At 35.5% G+C, this 20,425-nt stretch overlaps 1 protein-coding gene across 2 annotated transcripts in view; it reads left to right on the top strand.

Moving 5' to 3' along the window:
- Positions 1 to 1,396: 1,396 nt before the first annotated feature.
- The window catches only part of TSG101 (tumor susceptibility 101), a 35,015-nt gene continuing 15,986 nt past the window's right edge, over positions 1,397 to 20,425 (top strand). For both annotated transcript variants that reach the window (XR_015797104.1, XM_007434966.3), the window contains exons 1-7: positions 1,397 to 1,552; positions 3,572 to 3,656; positions 4,599 to 4,664; positions 8,002 to 8,165; positions 8,663 to 8,789; positions 14,676 to 14,742; positions 17,426 to 17,523. Coding sequence is in view for 1 of the 2 variants with exons in the window: in XM_007434966.3 (XP_007435028.1) it covers positions 1,511 to 1,552; positions 3,572 to 3,656; positions 4,599 to 4,664; positions 8,002 to 8,165; positions 8,663 to 8,789; positions 14,676 to 14,742; positions 17,426 to 17,523 (649 nt within the window). In the remaining variant the exon portion in view is untranslated. The remainder of the gene's footprint in view (positions 1,553 to 3,571; positions 3,657 to 4,598; positions 4,665 to 8,001; positions 8,166 to 8,662; positions 8,790 to 14,675; positions 14,743 to 17,425; positions 17,524 to 20,425) is intronic.

The following is a 20,425-nucleotide window of genomic DNA, read 5'->3' as shown; positions in this document are numbered from 1 at the left end:
TGAAGAATAGAAAAGAGATATGGCAAGGCAAAGGATTACATAGCCAGTACAGAAAAAAACTAGCAGGCACAGCATATAACAACAAGACCTGGCGATAGCTAAGAGGAGAAAGTTGAAGAAAGAGACAGAGGGGCTAATTATGGCTGCACAAGACCAAGCCTTAAGAACAAATGCATATAAAGCCAGAATTGAGAAGACAGCAACAGACAGCAAATGCCACCTCTGCAAAGAAGCTGAAGAAACAGTGGACCACTTAGTTAGCTGCTGCAAGATCACACTAACTAACTACAAACAATGGCATGACAAAATAGCAACAATCGTGCATTAGAATATCTGCAAGAAATACCACTTCCTGCAAGCAAGAACTGGTGGGACCACAAAACAGACAAAGTAATAGAAAATGAAGGAGCTAAAGTGCTCTGGGACTTTAGAATTCAAATAGACAAGCACCTGCCGCATAACACCCCAGACTTAACAACTGTTGATAAGAAAGACAAAAAAGTTTGGATAGTGGACATTGCAATAACTGGAGACAGCAGAAGAGAAGAGAAAGAACTGGAAAAAATCACAAAATATAAAGACCTGCAAATAGAAGTAGAACAACTGTGGCAAAAGAAAGCAAAGATAGTACCAATAGTTACAGGCGCCTTAGGTGCAATCCCAGAACATCTGGAGCACCACTTGAACACCATCGGCATTGACAAAATCACCATCAGTCAATTGCAAAAGGCAGCTTTACTTGGAACAGCTTCTATCCTGTGACGATACCTTTAACACCATCAGACAACAACATCTGCCTATCCCAGATCCTTGGGAAGGACTCGATAGTTGGATAAAAATGCCAAATCCGGTCTAAACATCTGGTTGACTGTGCGACCAACCATAATAAATTTATATATTGCCCAACTCCCAGCGACTCAGGGCAGTTAAATTTAAATTACTGCATTTATAGCAGTAATGAGTTTACTTATAATTGCGCATTGTTCTTGGTGTTATTCATTTATACCCGACTTTGATTGAGGAGCTCAAACTGGCATACACAGCACTCCATCCTCTCGTTAGTTTCCCCACAACAACCCTCTAAAATAGGTTGGGTGAAGAGAGTGCGGCTGTCCCCAAATCACCCAATAGGTTTTTTGCCTGAGGAAGTACTGGAATCTGAGTCTCTCTGCTCTTAGTCCCACGCCCTTAGTGATTAATATACAGTACCACATTTACATCCAACCACCGACAACCCAGAACGGATTGTAATATTGGATTGCCCTGCAACCCTCTCTATGATTTGGTTTCCTAGAGGTGTTAAAGTCGAAACTCTATGGTTATTTTCACGTGCCTTAATGAGGGGTTTTGCCGCCGGAAGTGACGTTTCGCGGTATCGCCGAGCGGAAACGTTCGAGGGGGCTGTCGGAAGCGGAACTGGGAAAAGGTCTTGTTCGTCCGGGAGTTGGAGTAGGTGGGGGGGGGCATTATAGAGGGAGTGCGACCGGCAGCGGGAGGAACCACTGCCGCCATGGCCTTGTCCGAGAGTCAGCTGAAGAAAATGCTCATTAAGGTAAACGCCAGCCTGCTTCTGAGGCGTCCTTCTAAAAGCAGCCTTGAGTCGGCCCAGCCCAGTCGCCCCTGTTGAAGGCCTCTGTCTAGTCTTTCTGGGCGGCGATGGTAGAGGAAAAACAAAAGCGTCTTACCTTTGGAGAACCTTCCGGAGGCATTAGCCTTTCACTTTTTTCTCATTAGCGGACAATGTTTGCCGCTTCCTCGTCAGACACCAACTTTTGCACCAACAAATAAAAAGTGACTAAATCCTGGGGGCCCACTTGTTCCAACAGTCAGCTCCAAATGAAAGGTCAATACGAGTGGGCACTGGTCTTTCTCTGGAATCCTTTGGTTGGCTTGTTATTTCCAAGTTTTCTGTTAGTCACCCCTTATTTTATTTCCTTTTTTTCCAGATCATTTTCCAAGTAGCGGCTCCTTATTTTCTATTATTTCCTTTTCTGTTCCATATGAATATTTAAAAATATATTCTTTGACATTAGCTGCATAGTCGGGCTTAACTTAAAGAAATACAAGGAACTAGAAAGAAAATATTTAAGTAAATAAATAAAAAATGAAATTATTTTTTCATGCATTTGAAAGATGAATTTGGGGTAAGAATAGTACTTTTTGGCTTACTATGCACTTGAATAAATATTATTCCTTTTAATATTGAGGGTTTGCCTCCTTTTTGATTTTCTGTCTTTTATATGCATTCCTGCCACCTAGATGTGGCAGCATATAAAAATCCTTATATGCCTCTTTAACATAGATTGGGAGGCAGGCAAGGAGGGCAAATGACAATGTATGCAAAATGGCATAATCGTGCAAATAATACATACAAGCACCTCACTTGTATTAGATGTCATTTTGGCATCATCCCGGTTTGTTGTGGATGCCGCATCATCTTGAAGAAGAGTTGGCAGAGAAATGCACCTAATGTGATTGTTATAAATAAATATATTATACTATATATAGAAGATGTTTATTAACATTTTCGAAAGATTGTGGATTTTTGTGAGCTACAAGGTAACCAATATGTGCATGTTTGCAGACACACACTTATATTTGTGGACAAAGCAGAATTAAATAAGTTTAACTTAAGTAGTTTTAATAACTTAAGTTTGTTATCCCATAAACAGTGAAATTTAGAAAACAGCCTGACAGCTTTACTAGGAAATGGTATTTATAGCTTGCTATCTAATTCTTCAATCAGCTGGTCTGTCCAAGAATGATTAGTACATATTGCACACTTACATATTTCTATATGTGTCTCTGTGTATGAAATAAATCCATATGTGCAAGCTGCTTCTCATGTTACAGAAATACATCTCTCTGCTCATATAGCAGGAGCTTCTCTTATTTTGATATCCCAACATTTTCTTTCCCTTACAAATCTCCCAACCCTCCAAAGCAGTAGTCAAGAGTGCAGGAAAGGAATAATATGCTCAATTGGCAGAAGCCATTCTGTATGTGGAATGGCACCATTGGATACAGCCCATATTTCTCTGCCTTAAGGACTGGGGGTCTATGGTCCTCCAGATATTTCTGGAGCAGGAATGAACAGAGATAAAGAGTGCTGGGAATTCAACATCTGGACTGTCCCAAGTACTTTAGTTTTAATTTACAACTTATGTAATTGCAATATCATTTGCCTATTTTATATTGATTCTTTAGGAAATTCCTTTACTTTCTGGACCTCCATTCATATAAATAACATGGAATCTTGGAATAGGGTCATTCTGATTTCACATAAGCAATTTAAACATAGAATTGTGTTTAATTCACTTTGTATTATGAGATATATTTCTAATTGTCCCTGGTTAATCATGCTTGCTCTTCAATCCCTGGTGATAATCAGTTGAACAGTTTCACAGGCAAAAATGGTTAAGGGAAAAATAATTTGTGATCATAGAATTTCATCTGTCATAACCTGTAGTAGAAGATTCCAAACACTGAGTTCATGTTCTAATAAGCTGATGTGCTATCTGTAGGCTTGCTTTTAGTGAGCAGTATTTTAAAACATTTTTCTTTTTCCTAGTACAAGTACAGAGACCTGGCTGTTCAGGAAACTGTCAATGTTACTGGCCAGTACAAAGATCTCAAACCTGTTATGGATAGCTATGGTAAATTTCTACATTATGTTCTGTGTTTTTTGTTAACATTCAACTACTCTGTAACAATCTAGTCAATAATTCATTATATTGCACAGAAATAATTTTACAGGTAGTCCTCAGTCAACAACTGTCCTGTTTAGTGACTGCTCGAAGTTACAACAGCACTGAAAAGGTGACCTTACAACCGGTCCTTGAACTTATGGTTGTCACAGCGTCCCAGTCACATGATTCCCATTTGTGAGCTTCACAGTTGGCTTCCAACAAGCAAAGACAATGGAGAAGCCACAGTGAAATCGCAAGTTGCAGTCACATGACATCTCTCTTAATGATGATTCTCTTAACTATGGCGGAACTGACATCGTAAGTCTGATATAGTCACATGATGTTTCGCTTAACTACCATGTTGCTTAGTGATGGAGTTGCCGATTCCAGTTGTGGTCATTAAGTGAGGACTACCTGTACTGAGAGAGTGAAACAAGGTATTTTACTGAATGACCTTAGGTCATGAGACTAGTACACAATTTTGTTTCACTTCTAATAATACAAGTAGTCATTATTTCTAGTAATAGAAATAGTCACTCAGCTGAGAAAAAAATATCCAAGTAATATAGAAATAAAGAATATAGTCTTCATTTAATCCGTATATTATTATCACTTGATGTCTGTTTTGCAAATTGCGATAAGCACTTCATTTTTAAAGGAATATCGTTTTCTTGAGTTGCAGTACATGGCAATATGCATTTGTCATAGAACCCATAGTGATAAATTTATGGCTACATACAAAATGGTATGCCATGTACTTTACATTGTACAATATTTATTTTCTTAAAAGATGTGTGCTTATTTCTGGTCAAGATGAAGTATTGACACCTAGTTTATATGCTTATTTTTGTTATGTACACAATGTCTATGATCTGTATATTGAATAAATTATATAATGCTTCTTTACAGTTTTTAATGATGGTTCATCAAGAGAATTGATGAGCCTCACTGGAACCATTCCTGTAAGTTACAGAGGTATGTATGTATTTTGAATCGTTTCCATGGATTATTTGAAGCCTCTGTCTCTGTAGTTAATTCATAAACTGTATTCTTCATTTTGTAACTTTGTATTTATTTTGCGTATTTTAGAGATCTCTGTACATTCCTTTGAATCAATCAGAGCAATGAAAGCAAAACTAAAACACAGACTTAATGCAATCCCAAAATTACTATCTCAAAGCAAAACAGTTTATAATTTCCTATCTCTTTTCATGTGGTAAATGGCATTACTTTGGAACAGAGCTGGCAAAGTCGAAGTAGATACAAATCTAATGTAATTATACGAAGCATTTGAAAAAGATGGTTTGAAAGCAAAGTAGCTATACATGTGAATGCATGAAGAATCAGCTGGAAACAGCTGCTCAGATTTTTCAAAAGATGAGGCTGATGGAATGATTCAGAGATACATTATCTATCCATGCTCCCACACATTATGAAGCATCTCATTTGGATGGTTTGCAGAATCTTTACATATCAGTCTGTCCTTATGCTCACAGGTACCAATACAATTAACAATACAATAGCATTAAAATAAATATCTTACACGTCATTTAGCACTATTATAGCAGAAGAAGCTTGATAACTTAGTGGAATCAGGCAAGAGAAATGGCAGAAATGTTGAGTAGGACCCTACTGCAAAGAAGTTTTGAGCTTTCATGGTGTATAAGGAAATCTGACTGCTGATAATTGCTGGCATATTCTGCTGGTTGCTACAATAAACTTGACTATATTGTCATAGTTATCTCTGAATCTTTATCAGATGTTGAATAAAGGATTTATCAGGTGACCTGGGAGAGTTTGTATATAAGGCGCTATTAATCTATATCAACTGTCTGCATCGATAAAGCAGTATAGGAGGAGTTGGACCAGAGATTTCACTACTTCAACTTCACAGGAGCAGGTTCTTATATAATAACTCTTATAACTCTCTTCCAGGATAGCTGTGGGTTGGACATCAAAACACAGCAGCAAGAATACATTGTAGTATTTAGAAATCACAATCTGATCTAAGTACTTACCTGGTTCAGAAACATTGCCTCCTGGAGGAATAAGAGTAGAGATTCTGCTGAGTTCAGCTTTACAGTCCGTGTCTAAGACATTTATCCTAAGTTCTGTCTTTCCTCAATCATAGCCCAAGACTAGCTCTGATTCAAAGGAGTTTTGCTTCTATTTGCCTTTCTCAAGAGGACTGATAATGCAAGTTTCAGGGACCAAGTGGATATTTAGTCAGTAAAGATGATAATGCAAGTCCTGGTTTTCACTTTGCTTAAACCTGTGTCAATGTGGAATACCATATTTGGGATAATTGTACCACCTGGAATAATGTCCTTAGGAATTTGGACTAGATTTAATTGTGTTCCATAAAGAAGATATGTCACTGCTCTGACTTCAAATAATTTAATAATAGCTGCAATATATCCCCTGATATGCATAAATGATATACTAGAAGATGAGTTTATTTTGCATTATAGGAAGAATATGTAATATGGGGTCTTTGTCTTTTAGGAGCCTGAAAAAAATATTCTTAAGTATTTAAAATTGCTACCTTGATTCTTTGAAATTCCTGGGAAAAAAATCAGTCATTTGCAAAGTTTGTAATTTTAAGGGTTTTCCCCCCAAAATTTCTAGCAGGTGTTTTGACCAAAATAGTGCTATTATCCTCACTGCTTTTTTAATCCTACTGGAGTTTTTGATAACTTGACTTGTATCATTGTCATATATTGCCAATACTGCTGAATGTTTATTTGCTAGTTTTGAGGGATGATGATAATATAAACATTAAATAGGAGAGAGGCAAGAATTCATTAATTGAAATCAATTCTGATAGCTGGCTACCTCTTTGCATCTCATTCCCAGGCAAATATTTAGGTAAAGATTGTGAATGAGAGTGAGCAGATGGTGATTATCAAGGAAGCCTCTAATGTCTGCCATTGAATTTCTCTGCAAACAGAATCAAATACTTACTTAAAAAGTACAAATGCTGCAAATAATAGCATCTATGGAGCTCAGGTGGATTGTTCCACTACTTGATGTACAACCAAGCTATAATCCACTGAAGAATGTCCTGTTCTAAAGCCTGCGTATTTGTTTACTGGAATATTTTCTGCTACCAGCTAGTCTCACAGTTTATATGACATAAATTTTGCTACTTAAATTTGGCGGCTAGTCGAGTGATAGTTTATTAGTAGATTTTTATTAAATGGAGGAATAATAATGGCCCAAAGCCAGTGGAGATTTGGGTTGGGATATCAATATCAGGGAACAGTGAGGACTGAGCATTTTTTAATAATCTCAATCTTCTGGAACATTCCCTGGTTTCAGCTGACTGATCAGGTGAAAACAGGTGACCATATGAGCAAATTACATGCAATCAGATTGGATAAAGAATTTCACCCATATATAATTCATAGAAATAGACTTCTGAAAAGGCTACCCAATACATTGTATATTGGGTGTGGTTATCTGTTCTGAGTTTGTATGACTATCTCCAAAGGTAGCTATGGCATGTGCTCTTGCTCCTGTTATCAATTTCTGCCAGTCCTATTATATAATGATTCCAGTTCTCAGGGACATATTTACAAAAGATATTAGTAGCTATTCCTTTGATGCTCTAGGAGCAATCTGATGCAGGTTCAATGTTTAAAAAGAAGTCTACTCTTCCAGAACAAGTTGCACGCTTATACCTAAATTGCCAGAACTCCCAGCTAACCTCTGTGTTGTATGTAAATAACCTTTTTTTTCCCCTTCTCATCTTCATCCACTCTGAACTAGTTCCTCAAAATCTTTAAATCTTCATTAGCTGGCTGGGATAGATAATGGAAAAAGAAAAAAAGGGGAGGGGGACATCCAAAGTTTTTTGTTTTGTTTTTTTGGGGGCTGAGGAGGATTAGAAGTTTCAGTGTCATAAAATTATTTATTACTTATTTATTTATTTATCATATTGATATAGCCACCCATCTCACACAAGGTGACTCTGGGCAGTGTACAACAATTAAAAAATAAATACATAAAAACAATTACACATAAAAAACTGTAAAAACACATAAAACAGGACAAAATTAAGGAGGATATGTTATGTGCAGTGTAACTGAGTATCACATACTTGGAATAACGGGCTTGTTTTCATTATACCTTGCTTATTAGTTTCCAGAGCCATGTTGTACGCGCTTATAAAAATGCTTCACTTTTATGTTCCAAGACCATTCTTATGCATTTAAATATGTTATAGCAACAGCTTGCTACCTTGGTATTTTAACACAGTACCATTTATTAACAACAAGGAAATATAACATTATTTTTAAAATCTTTTCAGGCAACACTTATAATATCCCAATATGCCTATGGCTACTGGACACATATCCGTTCAATCCCCCAATCTGTTTTGTTAAACCAACTAGTTCAATGACAATTAAAACTGGGAAGCATGTTGATGCAAATGGCAGGATATATCTTCCATATCTACATGAATGGAAACATGTAAGTATAATTTTAAGGTTTTTAAACAATAATAAATTGTTTTGAGATATAAATTTAGTTTTATTTTATATTCCTCTGATCATTTAAAGTAATAGGAGAATGCACTTGGATACCTGGGGGGTCTGTTGAGTGTAATATTAGATTCTTACAAGGTTTTAACATTAACGATTTTGCAATGTTTCCTTTGGTGTTACTAAGAATTGCAACTGAAATAACATGTTTTAAACTGTTGCTGTTGCCTATAATTAGTATAATTCATTGATGTGAGTTCACACTGTCATCAGCATTTTCCCAGTGGTATGTTATTTTTTAAGTTTTGGCAGCTCCTGTTAATTGAATGGTGACTACGGTGAGTGAAACCTGTACATAGAAGGAAAGGGTAACCAACTAATTTTCAGCAACTGATGAGATGTTTGATCTGTTGTTATAGTTAATGAGCAATTAAGCTATCTTTGTTGAAGAAAAAAATTAACTGTCTTCTCTGCTTTAACTTCTAGCCACAGTCAGATTTGATAGGACTGATTCAAGTTATGATTGTGGTGTTTGGAGAGGAACCTCCAGTCTTTTCTCGACCTAACATTTCAGCTTCCTACCCACCTTACCAAGCAACAGGGCCACCAAACAGTAAGCATCTTACATCCACTATAATATGTCAATAATCGTGAGCACAAACATACATTTTTCTGTTTGTTTCTCTGGAAGAGTCCAGCTGTTGTGTCACTGTATTTAGGTTGTTACAGAATAATAATAATAATAATTGCAATAATGATTGTTATTGTGCCTATATTATTGTTGGTCACACAGTCAGCCAGAGGTTTATACTGGATTTGGCATTTTTATCCACCTATTAAGGACCTGGGACCTGGGATAGGCAGATGTTGTTTGATGGTGTTAAAGGTATTGTTGCAGGATGTAAGCTGTTCCAAGGAAAGCTGCCTTTTGCAATGGACCGATGGTGATTTTGTCAATGCCGATGGTGTTCAAGTGGTGCTCCAGATGTTTTGGGATTGCACCTAAGGCGCCTGTAACTATTGGTACTATCTTTGCTTTCTTTTGCCACAGTTGTTCTACTTCTATTTGCAGGTCTTTATATTTTGTGATTTTTTCCAGTTCTTTCTCTTCTCTTCTGCTGTCTCCAGTTACTGCAATGTCCACTATCCAAACTTTTTTGTCTTTCTTATCAACAGTTGTTAAGTCTGGGGTGTTATGCGGCAGGTGCTTGTCTATTTGAATTCTAAAGTCCCAGAGCACTTTAGCTCTTTCATTTTCTATAACTTTGTCTGTTTTGTGGTCCCACCAGTTCTTGCTTGCAGGAAGTGGTATTTCTTGCAGATATTCTAATGCACGATTGTTGCTACTTTGTCATGCCATTGTTTGTAGTCAGTCAGTGCGACTAGTTCTCCTAGTTCCCCCAGTGAATTCATTATTATTATTATCATCATTGGTCTCACAGTCAGCCAGATGTTTAGACTGGATTTGGTATTTTTATCCTATCAAGTCCTTCCCAGGGACCTGGCATAGGTAGATATTGTTGTTTGATGGTGTTAAAGATAATTGTCGCAGGATATAAGCTGTTCCAAATAAAGCTGCTTTTTGCAACTGACTGGTGGTGATTTTGTATTATTGTTATTGCTATTATTATTATTAGGGTAGAAGAATGTTGCTGATAATTCATAACAGGCTTGTATCTTGTTATTGACAGTTGCCCAGCCCAGACTTTAAGAGAATCGAACTTTTTTTTTCAAAATGATAACCTATATGCTAATAAAGAAAAAAACCCCTAAATAAATAATCTAAATTAACTTTAAGAAATCCCAAATAAATTAAAATGAAAAAGAAAATAGGGGAGAAAAAAATAAATATTAATAAAAATAGCAGGGTAATAAAATTACACTACATTTTAGGATAGTAATAAATTATGTATCAGCCTTTTCCAATACACTCAGTGCCCCTTGCTTCTGCCAGAGAGCAGATGGATGCTTTTTTAATGTAATAGAGCTTCCAGAAATCTTCATTTCAGGGAAGATTTAGCTCCCTCTATGATGTTATAGGAAATCTATAAAACAATTAACATGTATAAATTTCAGATAGGGCCCCAATCCAGATGAAATAATTATAGAGTGATATAAAAAATGGAGGAGAGAATAGTTTTTGGAGAGTCATACTTTTGGAGATATTTTGGGTATCTTATGTAAATAAGACTGTGCCAACTTCATATTATGAAGTTTATTTAGCTGTAGTTTTAAAGTCTGATAACCCTATCCATTGTACAAGTTCTTGGCTGATATCTCTATTAAACCATGATTTTAACAGCTACATTGGTGAAAAGTTTATAGAAGGTATTTTTTTCAGTAATCTATCCCACACAATCTGGTTGTTTAAAAGGGAGTCAGCCCTCAGATAACATTAGACTTTGGGCTGATATGCTAGCTTTGTATGTTCATAAATTTGAATCACCATTTTTAGTTTAATTAGATGGAGAAATATCCTTTGACATAGTGCAAATTAAGTTTTTGGTTCAAGTAATACCGAAGTTTAGATTTCCAGCAAGATTTATTTAATGAATAACAATTTAGTATTCTAACCCCTCTGTTGAAGTGATTACTAATGGGATTATCTCACTGATAATTAAATTACAATGCAGCACATGCCCTTTATGCCTATTAATTTTTAATTTGGTATTGGAACCCTTGGCATGCCTAATAAGACAACCAGTGAAATTTGTCTAAATAAATTTGAATATAAACTGCTGTTATATCAGATTATATTTTAGGTTTCTTTAATGGTTATCAAAATCTGTATCTAATTCTGTAGAAATGATAGAACTACATGTTAAATATTTTGAGTGTGCCGTAAATTGAAATAAGTCAAATATTACATGAATTGGTAAAAAATTCCTGCTGGGTGTAGGAAAACATTTAGGCTTTATCTCTTATCCATAATCTGTTAAATACCCCAGGGGGGGAGGGGGTATTCTCCCAGGAAAATATGTTGATTAGACAAGGTTATTTCTGTATCATTACCCAGATGAAAAAGGATATTAATAGGTAGCTGAAACTATTTCTGAATTTGTGAGGAAGAATTAATGTGGTGAAAATGATTCTTACATCAAGTTTTATATACATTTTGGGAACAATGCTTATGTTTATTCCACTCAAATATTTTAAACAGATTGTTAATTGTGATTTTTTTTGTGAAAGGAATAAATATGAAACAAACAGGATTTTTCTATCAGAGTTACAGTTTTCATATGATGATGGTGGTTTTCATTTTCTCGATCTTCAAGAATATCATTGAGCATCCTTGTTAACTTTAATTATTTGTTGGAAAGAAATTGATGTTGATTATCCATCACTGCGGACTCAACTTGGGAATAATAATTATTTATTTAAATTCATTGGCTGCCCAACTCCAGTGGATTGTTTAACACCCTTATGTTCCTAGCAAGTTCTTTGTTCTATTTATAATATAATTTTGGTTATTTTTCCAGTATTGAAGATACTAGATATATTTGGTTCCTATTGGGCAAACATTGAAATTTAATTTTTGCTCTCAGGAGAAACTGACTTTTGGAACAATTTTTATTTTAAAATAGTTGGTATTTAAAAACAGCATGGCATGATGAGGGTATTGTAAAACTCTGGAAATTTTTCAATAGGTATATAACTTATCTAAAAAAGTTGAATGCCAAGATACGTTACTAAAATGCTTGCTATGATTATTGTTTGGCTTTCTTGGCCTCAGAAGCTCCAATTAAGAGAATCTAATTTATATTTTACCAGTATTCATCTATTTAGTCTGTTCCAGATACCAACAGCCTTAAAATTTGTTGCTTAAAGTTTAGATCCAGCATCCCTGTGAGTGGAACCCCTCCAAAAATATCTTACAATATGGTTATTGCTGGAAGAATTGGGGTGAACATTATATCTAGTAAATGCTGTTTTTTCCTGTAGCTCTCTGTGCCTTTTCAGAAGCATCTCCAGAGGAAGTATAAGGTCCTCTGGAAATACAGAGGCAAGATGTAAGGATGGGTTCAGAGTGGGAAGCAGAAAGATAATAATTACCTTCTTCAACTTGAGTGGAAGTCTCAGCTGGATATCAATACCTTTCATAAACTGAATCGAAAGATCATGGGTTTTTTTTTTTTAAGTGCTAAATGATTCATGCAAATCTGCCAAAATCCTGCAAGATTTTGCAAGATTTCAGCCCACAGAAACAGGGGGCATGGGAAGCATTTCAGAAGGGATTGTCCCTAGTTTTCCTGGAGAGTGAAAGTAAAGGAGGGGAGAAATACTTTCAGACTTACAATAAAAATAGTCTTAATACTCACAGTTTGTGCTTATTGTCTTGACTACCTCAAAGGGCTAACACAGGGTCAGCTTTTGCAGAAAAGAAGCCACTGCACTGAGCTCACATACTTAAAACACATCTTGAATGAATAGCTTGCAGCTATGCAGCATTGGAGAGGAGCTACTGAGAGCAATTGGTCTCATCCATGTCATATAAACATGCCTTCTGAGTACTGAATTAATAAAGGATCCCCTACCCCCCCTTCCCTACTTAGAATTCAGGGAAATAATATTTTAATTAGTTAGATATCACTGTGTCAATCTGGACTCCTGGAGAGCATATGGACAAATGCTTATAATTCTCAACTTGTTTTTTAGTAACATCTTTAGATCTTCTAAACAATCTTATGATCAATTTGATCCCAACTGTCTCCATGGACTTCTGCAGTGATGGTCAGTAGCTTCAAAATGATGTGTATGAACAGGTGATCAAAGACCTGCCCCTTTTTATGTGCGACATAGATTAAAAAGAGGCAAGGTTTGTTCACCAAATTGTGCCTGATATTTTGAAGCCAATGACCATTGCTGTGGATATACCTCCTTACTTTATCCATTGTCTTCCTTTTCTTATGCTTCCTTCAACTTTGCCAAGAATAATTTTTTCCAGTCCATAATTCACTTGCATCATATGTCCAAAGTGTGTGAGTTTCATGTTTTTTAATAACTGTTAGTGATTTTGTTGCAATTTCCACTGTAAGGTATGTAGGGTTTATTTCAATTATATATGTTTAGTAGTTTAATACAAATTAATTGCCATAGGAAAGTATGTTTCTATATGTTTTATAGAACAGAAATCTATTTTTGTTAGATCTCTCAGCAGTAATATCTTCAAGAGTAAAAAAAGTAATATTCACTTTTTTATGCATAGTGAGTTCATTATCTCTGCCAGTAGGTGTCAGTCAAGTACGTATATATTAACCACTAGTTTGAACTTCTCTAATTAAGAAATAACTTTGTATGCAAAAGTAAAGCTTTACAAATTATAGGAATATTGAAAAATAATGAGCAAGCTTTGAAATTCTTCAGAAATTTATTCAGGCTAGATGTTAAATAAAACAAGAGTTGGTGCAGTAACAAATGTATAATGAACAAGCATTAAAAATACAGTTTAAGTAGGTTAAATTGGCATATAGGAGGTGTTATTTAAACTTAATTAATCTGTTAAGTTTCATATGCTTCTTTCCAGCATCAACATTGTAGCTTCCCATATATTAAAGTGGATTTTAAGGAGTGCATTGGAATAAAATTAAAAGGAAAGCCTCATTATATTACCAGTTTTTTGCTTGTGCAGCTCTAGGTTTTGTGCTATAGGTCAAGAAGAGATTATCTTTTCGGGCTGGTGGAGATATTTGCAATTTTAAAAATGAGGGTAATACCCATACAAAATAGCTCCCTAACTGGAGGAGGCTATTCATAAAACAATTGCTACCCAAAAAACAATAGTGTAGTCACTCCCTTCTATCCCTTCCAATCTGCTAAGATAATATCTATCTACTTGTCCTTTGACTTTTTTTTTCTGGGCAGAGGGACATATTTCCAAGTAAAGCACAGAGTTGCAGCCACACATCATTTTTATTTTCTCAGAATTCCTTTGGGTATTGAGATACATTCTTATAAGTAAAGGTGGTGCTAGAGATTGGTACTTGGCTTAGCAGCAAGCATCCTGCTCTTACTAACTGCACCTGAAGATAAGGTCATACGGATGCCGGGGAGGTGTCAGAGGGTACCATGTATGCCATAAACATTTGAAGCATTTGTTTTTGGACAGGGTAGCATCACCAATGGAATATTTCAAAATGTTAGGTTGCTTGATTGTAATTGTGGCTTTTTCATATCAGCTTTTATGATTGTTTTCACCCAGAAAAGTGGTTAATGGGTTCTGCAGGCATATGGAGTTCTGCTAGGGACCAGATAAGAAAAATCCAAGAATTGGATTTTATTCATGGACTGCTTATAGCCTATCCTTACTTTGTTCAATAAGGCTGTGTTTTTTTCATTTATCTGTATGTTATTAAAATCTTATTTAATAACAAAGCGGCCTTCCCCAAATTGTTAAGATTATTAGCTATTAATACAAAAACTACTGCACTGTAAAAGTAGTGTTTTGATGTGTAAAGTTATCTCAGATTGATAAAGTTTCCAAAATTGCTTTTGTGCTCAGCTTCCTATATGCCAGGAATGCCAAGTGGAATCTCTCCCTTTCCTCCTGGACCACCTCCTAACCCAAGGTAAAATAAATCTACTTGCGTAATAAGAAACATAGTGACTTGATTATGCTCTGTTATGGTATTTCTGAGATGGAATTTTTAAAGCACAATGTTACGTTTGTATTCTACTCAGTATTGTGTGGGCAATCTGATGGGAACTTCTTGGCTGTTTTTAATTACATACATAACAGGGTTTGTATTTAAGAATTCCCAATCTCAGTCAGCACTTATTTATTTATTTATTTATTTATTATTTATCATATTTATATATGAAAGAAATATTAAGAAAAAATAAAGTAAAATTTGTTCTTAGTCTAAACCTAACATATTTCTAAAATGTGCACACTTCCAAATGGACTTTACAAAGCTTTTTCCTTTGAGTTACTTCCTGTTTTTAAGCTTGGTTTTGCTAAATTTCCTTTAGACAAGAGTCTTCTTCAGAAATAAGACATTGCTTGTTCAGGCAACACACAGCAGATGAATGGAAGCTGTATGTATTACTTCATTCCCAGTAGCTCCACCTTCAGAACTTTGCATATTGGGTAGAAAGTCTGTAGGAGAATCTATAACCCCATTACATATCACACTTAATATGTTTAAGCAGCAAGCTGGTGATCTACTTGGACTTGGTAGCTTTTTCTGCAACTACTCAGAGAAAGAAGGCTTCCAAATCCGTTGTGCATGGTTTTGAAATAGCTTTCATGTCATCTGCATCCTAAATTAACCTGCAAATCATGATTTCATTCTGTGGTTTGTGGTAACTAGACATACAATAGTGCATTCTTGTCAGCTGATACTCAATAGTTGCTAAGCAATAGCTAAGTGATTTGCGAGAGAAACCAGCAGACATACAGGAGGCATCAGTGTGGCATTTCTTTTTGAGGAAGGATTCTTTCCAACCAGGAAAGATCTTCATACTTAGTGCTCAAATGAGCAAGCCACTTTTTCTTTTTCTTCTATCTCCCTTTCTTCTGAAGAAGTTTTCATCATATCTAAGACAAATAAGGACAGGTACTTCTGCATTTAGTCTCCTAATTGGTCCACAAGCCAATTAATTTCTTCTTTATTTGTATTTTTTTACATTTTCACTACAAGCCCAGTCTCTGCAAACCTTGAAGCTTACATTCAACAGTACTAATTATGTCCTACTATTGTAACTTGTTTTCAGTTCTTCTTTTAGATCTCACCTACCATTCCCTTTTCCCAACTCTTCACAAAAGCTGGATAAACTTGTCTTTACAGTTCTCTTTTCTATAATTTCATTTTCAAAAGCCATTAGATTAGCTAGCAATTTTTTAATCAAACTTTCTAACAAATACATTATTTTCACTGGATCTGCATTACCACCTTTCATGATTAGTGTGTTTTATATGTGATCCTTATTCCCCCTGATCTATTCACATTATCAGTTTAATGTTTGATTATCATTCCCCAATGTATGTTTTGAACTTGCTTCAGTTTTCTCAAGAAAATTTCAGAACTTTTGTCTGATATTTGGAGGGGTGCCAGATTTTCCTTAGGCATATATGGTTCAGTGTCACAAGATTTATGTATGTGTTCAATTCTCTCTCTCTCTCTCTCTCTCTCACACACACACACACACACACACACATGTGTGTGTGTGTATGTGTGTGTGTATATATATATATATATATATATTGCACAAGTCTCAAATGAGTATGCTCTGTAACAGATCCTTGTCCAAGTTCTTACTGGTATGCCACACTAATATGCAAATGCAGTCCATTTGTATACACCATGAAGGCAAATGAGGTTCCTATATATGACCAGACCTCACATGTAGGTCTAGGGATAGAGTCAGCAGTGGACAACACAGGCAATGATACTGGGAAGTGCAAGGCTTTTCCTTTCCTTATGAATTTTTCAAATGTATAAGGGAGGACTGGAATTTGTGGCCTTGTGGTAAAATTACAGCATTTTTCACTATTGATCATGCTGGCTCACGTTGCTCAGCATTATAGTTCAGCAACATCCAGAGAACTACAGTTTGCAAGGCTAATTTAAAGTATTTTTGAGGAAAGCTAAGGGCTGCATTATTTGTATTCATTTGAATATTCTCTAATTTTAAGTATTAATTAATGGCAGCACTATTAAATGAATTGGTAGAGTTCTTCTCAGTAGATATAGTCTCGAAGGAAACCCTGCAACATACTCAGTTTATTGGTTTTCTTTGTCCTGTAGCATTCTTCTGTGTACTTTTCTGTTAAGGAGTAATAACTCATTTTTACCATCTGTATGTGAAATATTTAATGCAAAAAGGCTGTGGAAGGCAGTGTACAGGATGGGAAATAAGGAAATAAGGAGAGCACAATTTAATGAGAAATATAATTTGTAGAATTCGTTTCACATTTATTTTCTGGGAGGTATAGGAGCCTGCTTGGTGTCCATGTCATAATTTAAGAGGTTACATAATCTTCTTTTCATGAAAATAACAGAGCAGAATGAAAACCATTATTAGTAGAATAAGCCTTGAATAGCTGGGTTGGGTGTCTTCCCCTAAAATGTTTTGAGCAGGAATTTGAAAATGTAGTATTAACTTTTAAATATGGAAATAACATGCTGTACTGTTGGAACCTATAAACGACAATGAATTTATCACTAGTTTGAATTGTAATCTGATCATAGATGAATACATTAAGCCTGAATAACACTATTTTGTCTTCCCTTTCATTTCCTGTTCAAGTGGTTATTCGGGCTATTCATATCCTGCACCTAGTGGGCCATTTCCAGCAACAACTAGCACACAACACTATCCTTCTCAGCCTCCTGTAACTACTGTGGGTGAGTAATTTCAATAGAGCAATTTCAGAGGTGGAGAATGAGATTTACAGCTACAGATGTACAAATCAAAAGGCTTATTAATTTGATTATAGTAACAAAAGAGTGTTATAATAAAAGCAGTGTTTGGTATTTTATTAACTGAAATGTTACATGTATTGTTTTTCCTCCAATATTTGATTTACAGAACAATGAATGACTTCTGTTCTTTTGCTCATGAAGGGGCTTTATTTTTATTTTATTGTTCTATGTGATAAAATTTTGTATGTGTTTGAAAATGTGGTGTTAGCAAGTCAAAAATTAATTAAAGCTGAAAAGCAAATAGAACAAACCTACATAATTGTTTTATTCTCTAATCTTATTCTGGGCAACTAAACTTAGTTTTGAGCATTTAGAATTTGGGAGAAGTTTTAACATGCTGACAAATACACAGGAATACCCAGAGTGTAATAACTGCAATGCAAATAGTGATGCTGCAGCTGAATATAGTAGAGTATAATTACAGATAAACATAGGAAACCTTGATCATTATAGAGTCCATACTGCTGAAAATTTGTTTGAATGTGCTTTGCTGGAGTTAAGTTAGGTATCCTCAATATGTTCTCCAATACATTTTCAGGCCTCCAGGTCTATATTTTTTGTGTATCATTGAGCAGATACATCATGTTAGAAGTAGCACAAATGTCCAGTTTTCATGGGTAGATACACAATAAATGTATGACTATTGTATGTAAAGTTTATTTTCTATCAGATAAAAATTTAGATCAGCAGCTGTTTTTTATATTATACACACTGAAAAATTCCTTATCTGCTTTGGGCTAAATACTGCATTTACAGTAAAGTCCAGTTTTAAAAAGTCCTAGAAATTTGAAAGCTATGACCACGCCTTGGCTTTTATGTTGTAGTTCTGTATTGGGACTTTGCCTTCCCAATAAGTAAACAAAAATCTTGGAACCCAAAAGGTTGTTTAGAAGGCACAGCATCATTTAGCACAGAGAGCAGCCCAGGACAAGTTGTCTGTCTTGTAATCATATTTTGTCCAACAACATTATGTAAGTTTGAAAGGCAAAAATATATTTATACCCCTTTTTCCTATCCAGCCAAGATTATTAAGGCAGCTAATGCAGAAAAATATTCAAAAAGAAAACAATTAAGGCTTAATTAAATGCCTAATATTAAAATAATAAAATTTCAAAAAAGTAAATCTTAAGCTAGGATAGAAGGAACTAAATACGGTGCCCAAGGCAGTGTATTCCATAACTTGGGAACAACATGGAGAAGGCTCTCTCCTGTGTTCTGAACTCACTGGTGTCTCAAAAAAATATCTTTAAGTGGAACTTTCTTAAAGACTATTGGAGAGTTAGTCCAACCCTTGAAATTGTTCAGGTTAATCAGTATCTGCCAGAGGCTCTATTTATAAGGTCACCATCTTCATGATAACTTCGGCTAAAAAAATTGTATATTTGATACTGGCTTGTAATTACACAAATCTTTTGAGTTTAGGATTTTTTTTAATTAAAAAAATTCTTATAATTGCCTCTGTGTTTAAGCATGAGGGTAGTCACACCTTGGCTACTTTAATTAGCAGTGGATCAAGTGAAAGTTGATAGCATTCACATCTTCAAGATCTACAATGAATAATGAACTTTATCTGCTGCTGCAAATTGTTCATAGTCCAGCTATTCCTCTCCAGCATACTATAGAAGAAGATGCTATTCAGTATGGAAAAGCAACACCAGCTTATCTGGATCTGGCACAATATGAATACGAAAATAAGATTCCTTGCTGCCTTCACCTTACAGAATCCAAATAGGTGCTAGTACCTGCTCAGTCTGATCTTCCTGAGATTCCTTTATTTGTGTTCAAGGTGTCATCCCTCCTACTTCATCATTTTCATCCCTCTACTTAATCAGGAGTCTGCAAGAGAGAAAAGTATGCTATGAAGCAACAGTGTCCGCTGCCTGGGATTTTTTTGTATTCTACAGATCAAGCAGGACTATTTTGACAGTCATGTTCACAGACTCGGAAAAAAAAACAAGTGTGTTTATGCAGCCATTCAGATCTATTAACTGCCTGGAATAGACACTTGTAACCTGTCATACCTGCAGAGATTCATAATCTTCTATGAACACTTCATACAGAGCTCTTTGAACCTCATATTACCAACTCTTCTTGAACTGAATGCCAAATCAAGAGCGCATCCTCTTCCATGTATGGGATCAGTTATTAGTTGGGACAGGTTCTCCCAAATCATGAAATCCTGTGCTATTTCTTACTGAGTGACTTCAGCATGTTCACTGAATATTCCCGAGGACAAGAAGCCTAGTGAAATGCAGAGACATCCCTGAGCTCGTACCAGGTAGTTCAAGAAGAGGAGTCTTGGGAGAGTCAAAATCATAACGGGCAATCTGTACTGTCTTCACACATTTTTGTATTTTGTTTCAAAAAGTTCAAAAATTTAAACATTTAGATGTAATTCAGCAACAAAAATATTGATTCCCCCTTGGGAAAGTTGTGAAAGGGCTTCATAGATACAGGTCCATAATGGATATAATAAAGAAAAGCATTTTTATTTGCACTGCTTTCCCAATTACTGTTTGCCATGCTTGATGACCTCAATTACCTCTGGCATTCAGTTGCTTTCTGTGTTCTTTGGTCTTGAAAATTATAAACTTTCTTGTATCTATTGATATCTAGTTGTTTTGGAGAAAAAAATCTAGTAGAATATGTCTAGGTTCAGTCTATCACTAATTGGTCATTCTGAGTGTTGAAAGTTAACAATCTTAACTGCTCTCTCAAGAGCTAAATGTGTACTAGCATCTTCATTCAGCAAAGATATTTCTGAGTTGCTTTGGAAAATAACAAGTGGGGGAACGGGGGTAAGTGAGGTTTTCTTTTTGTTGTT

The sequence above is a fragment of the Python bivittatus genome, unplaced genomic scaffold (assembly GCF_059951505.1).
Source record: "Python bivittatus isolate LINGU-HERP-01145 unplaced genomic scaffold, Pbiv_v1 ctg000480_np1212, whole genome shotgun sequence".
Classification (NCBI taxonomy): domain Eukaryota; kingdom Metazoa; phylum Chordata; class Lepidosauria; order Squamata; family Pythonidae; genus Python; species Python bivittatus.
This window is presented reverse-complemented; position numbering and strand designations above follow the sequence as displayed.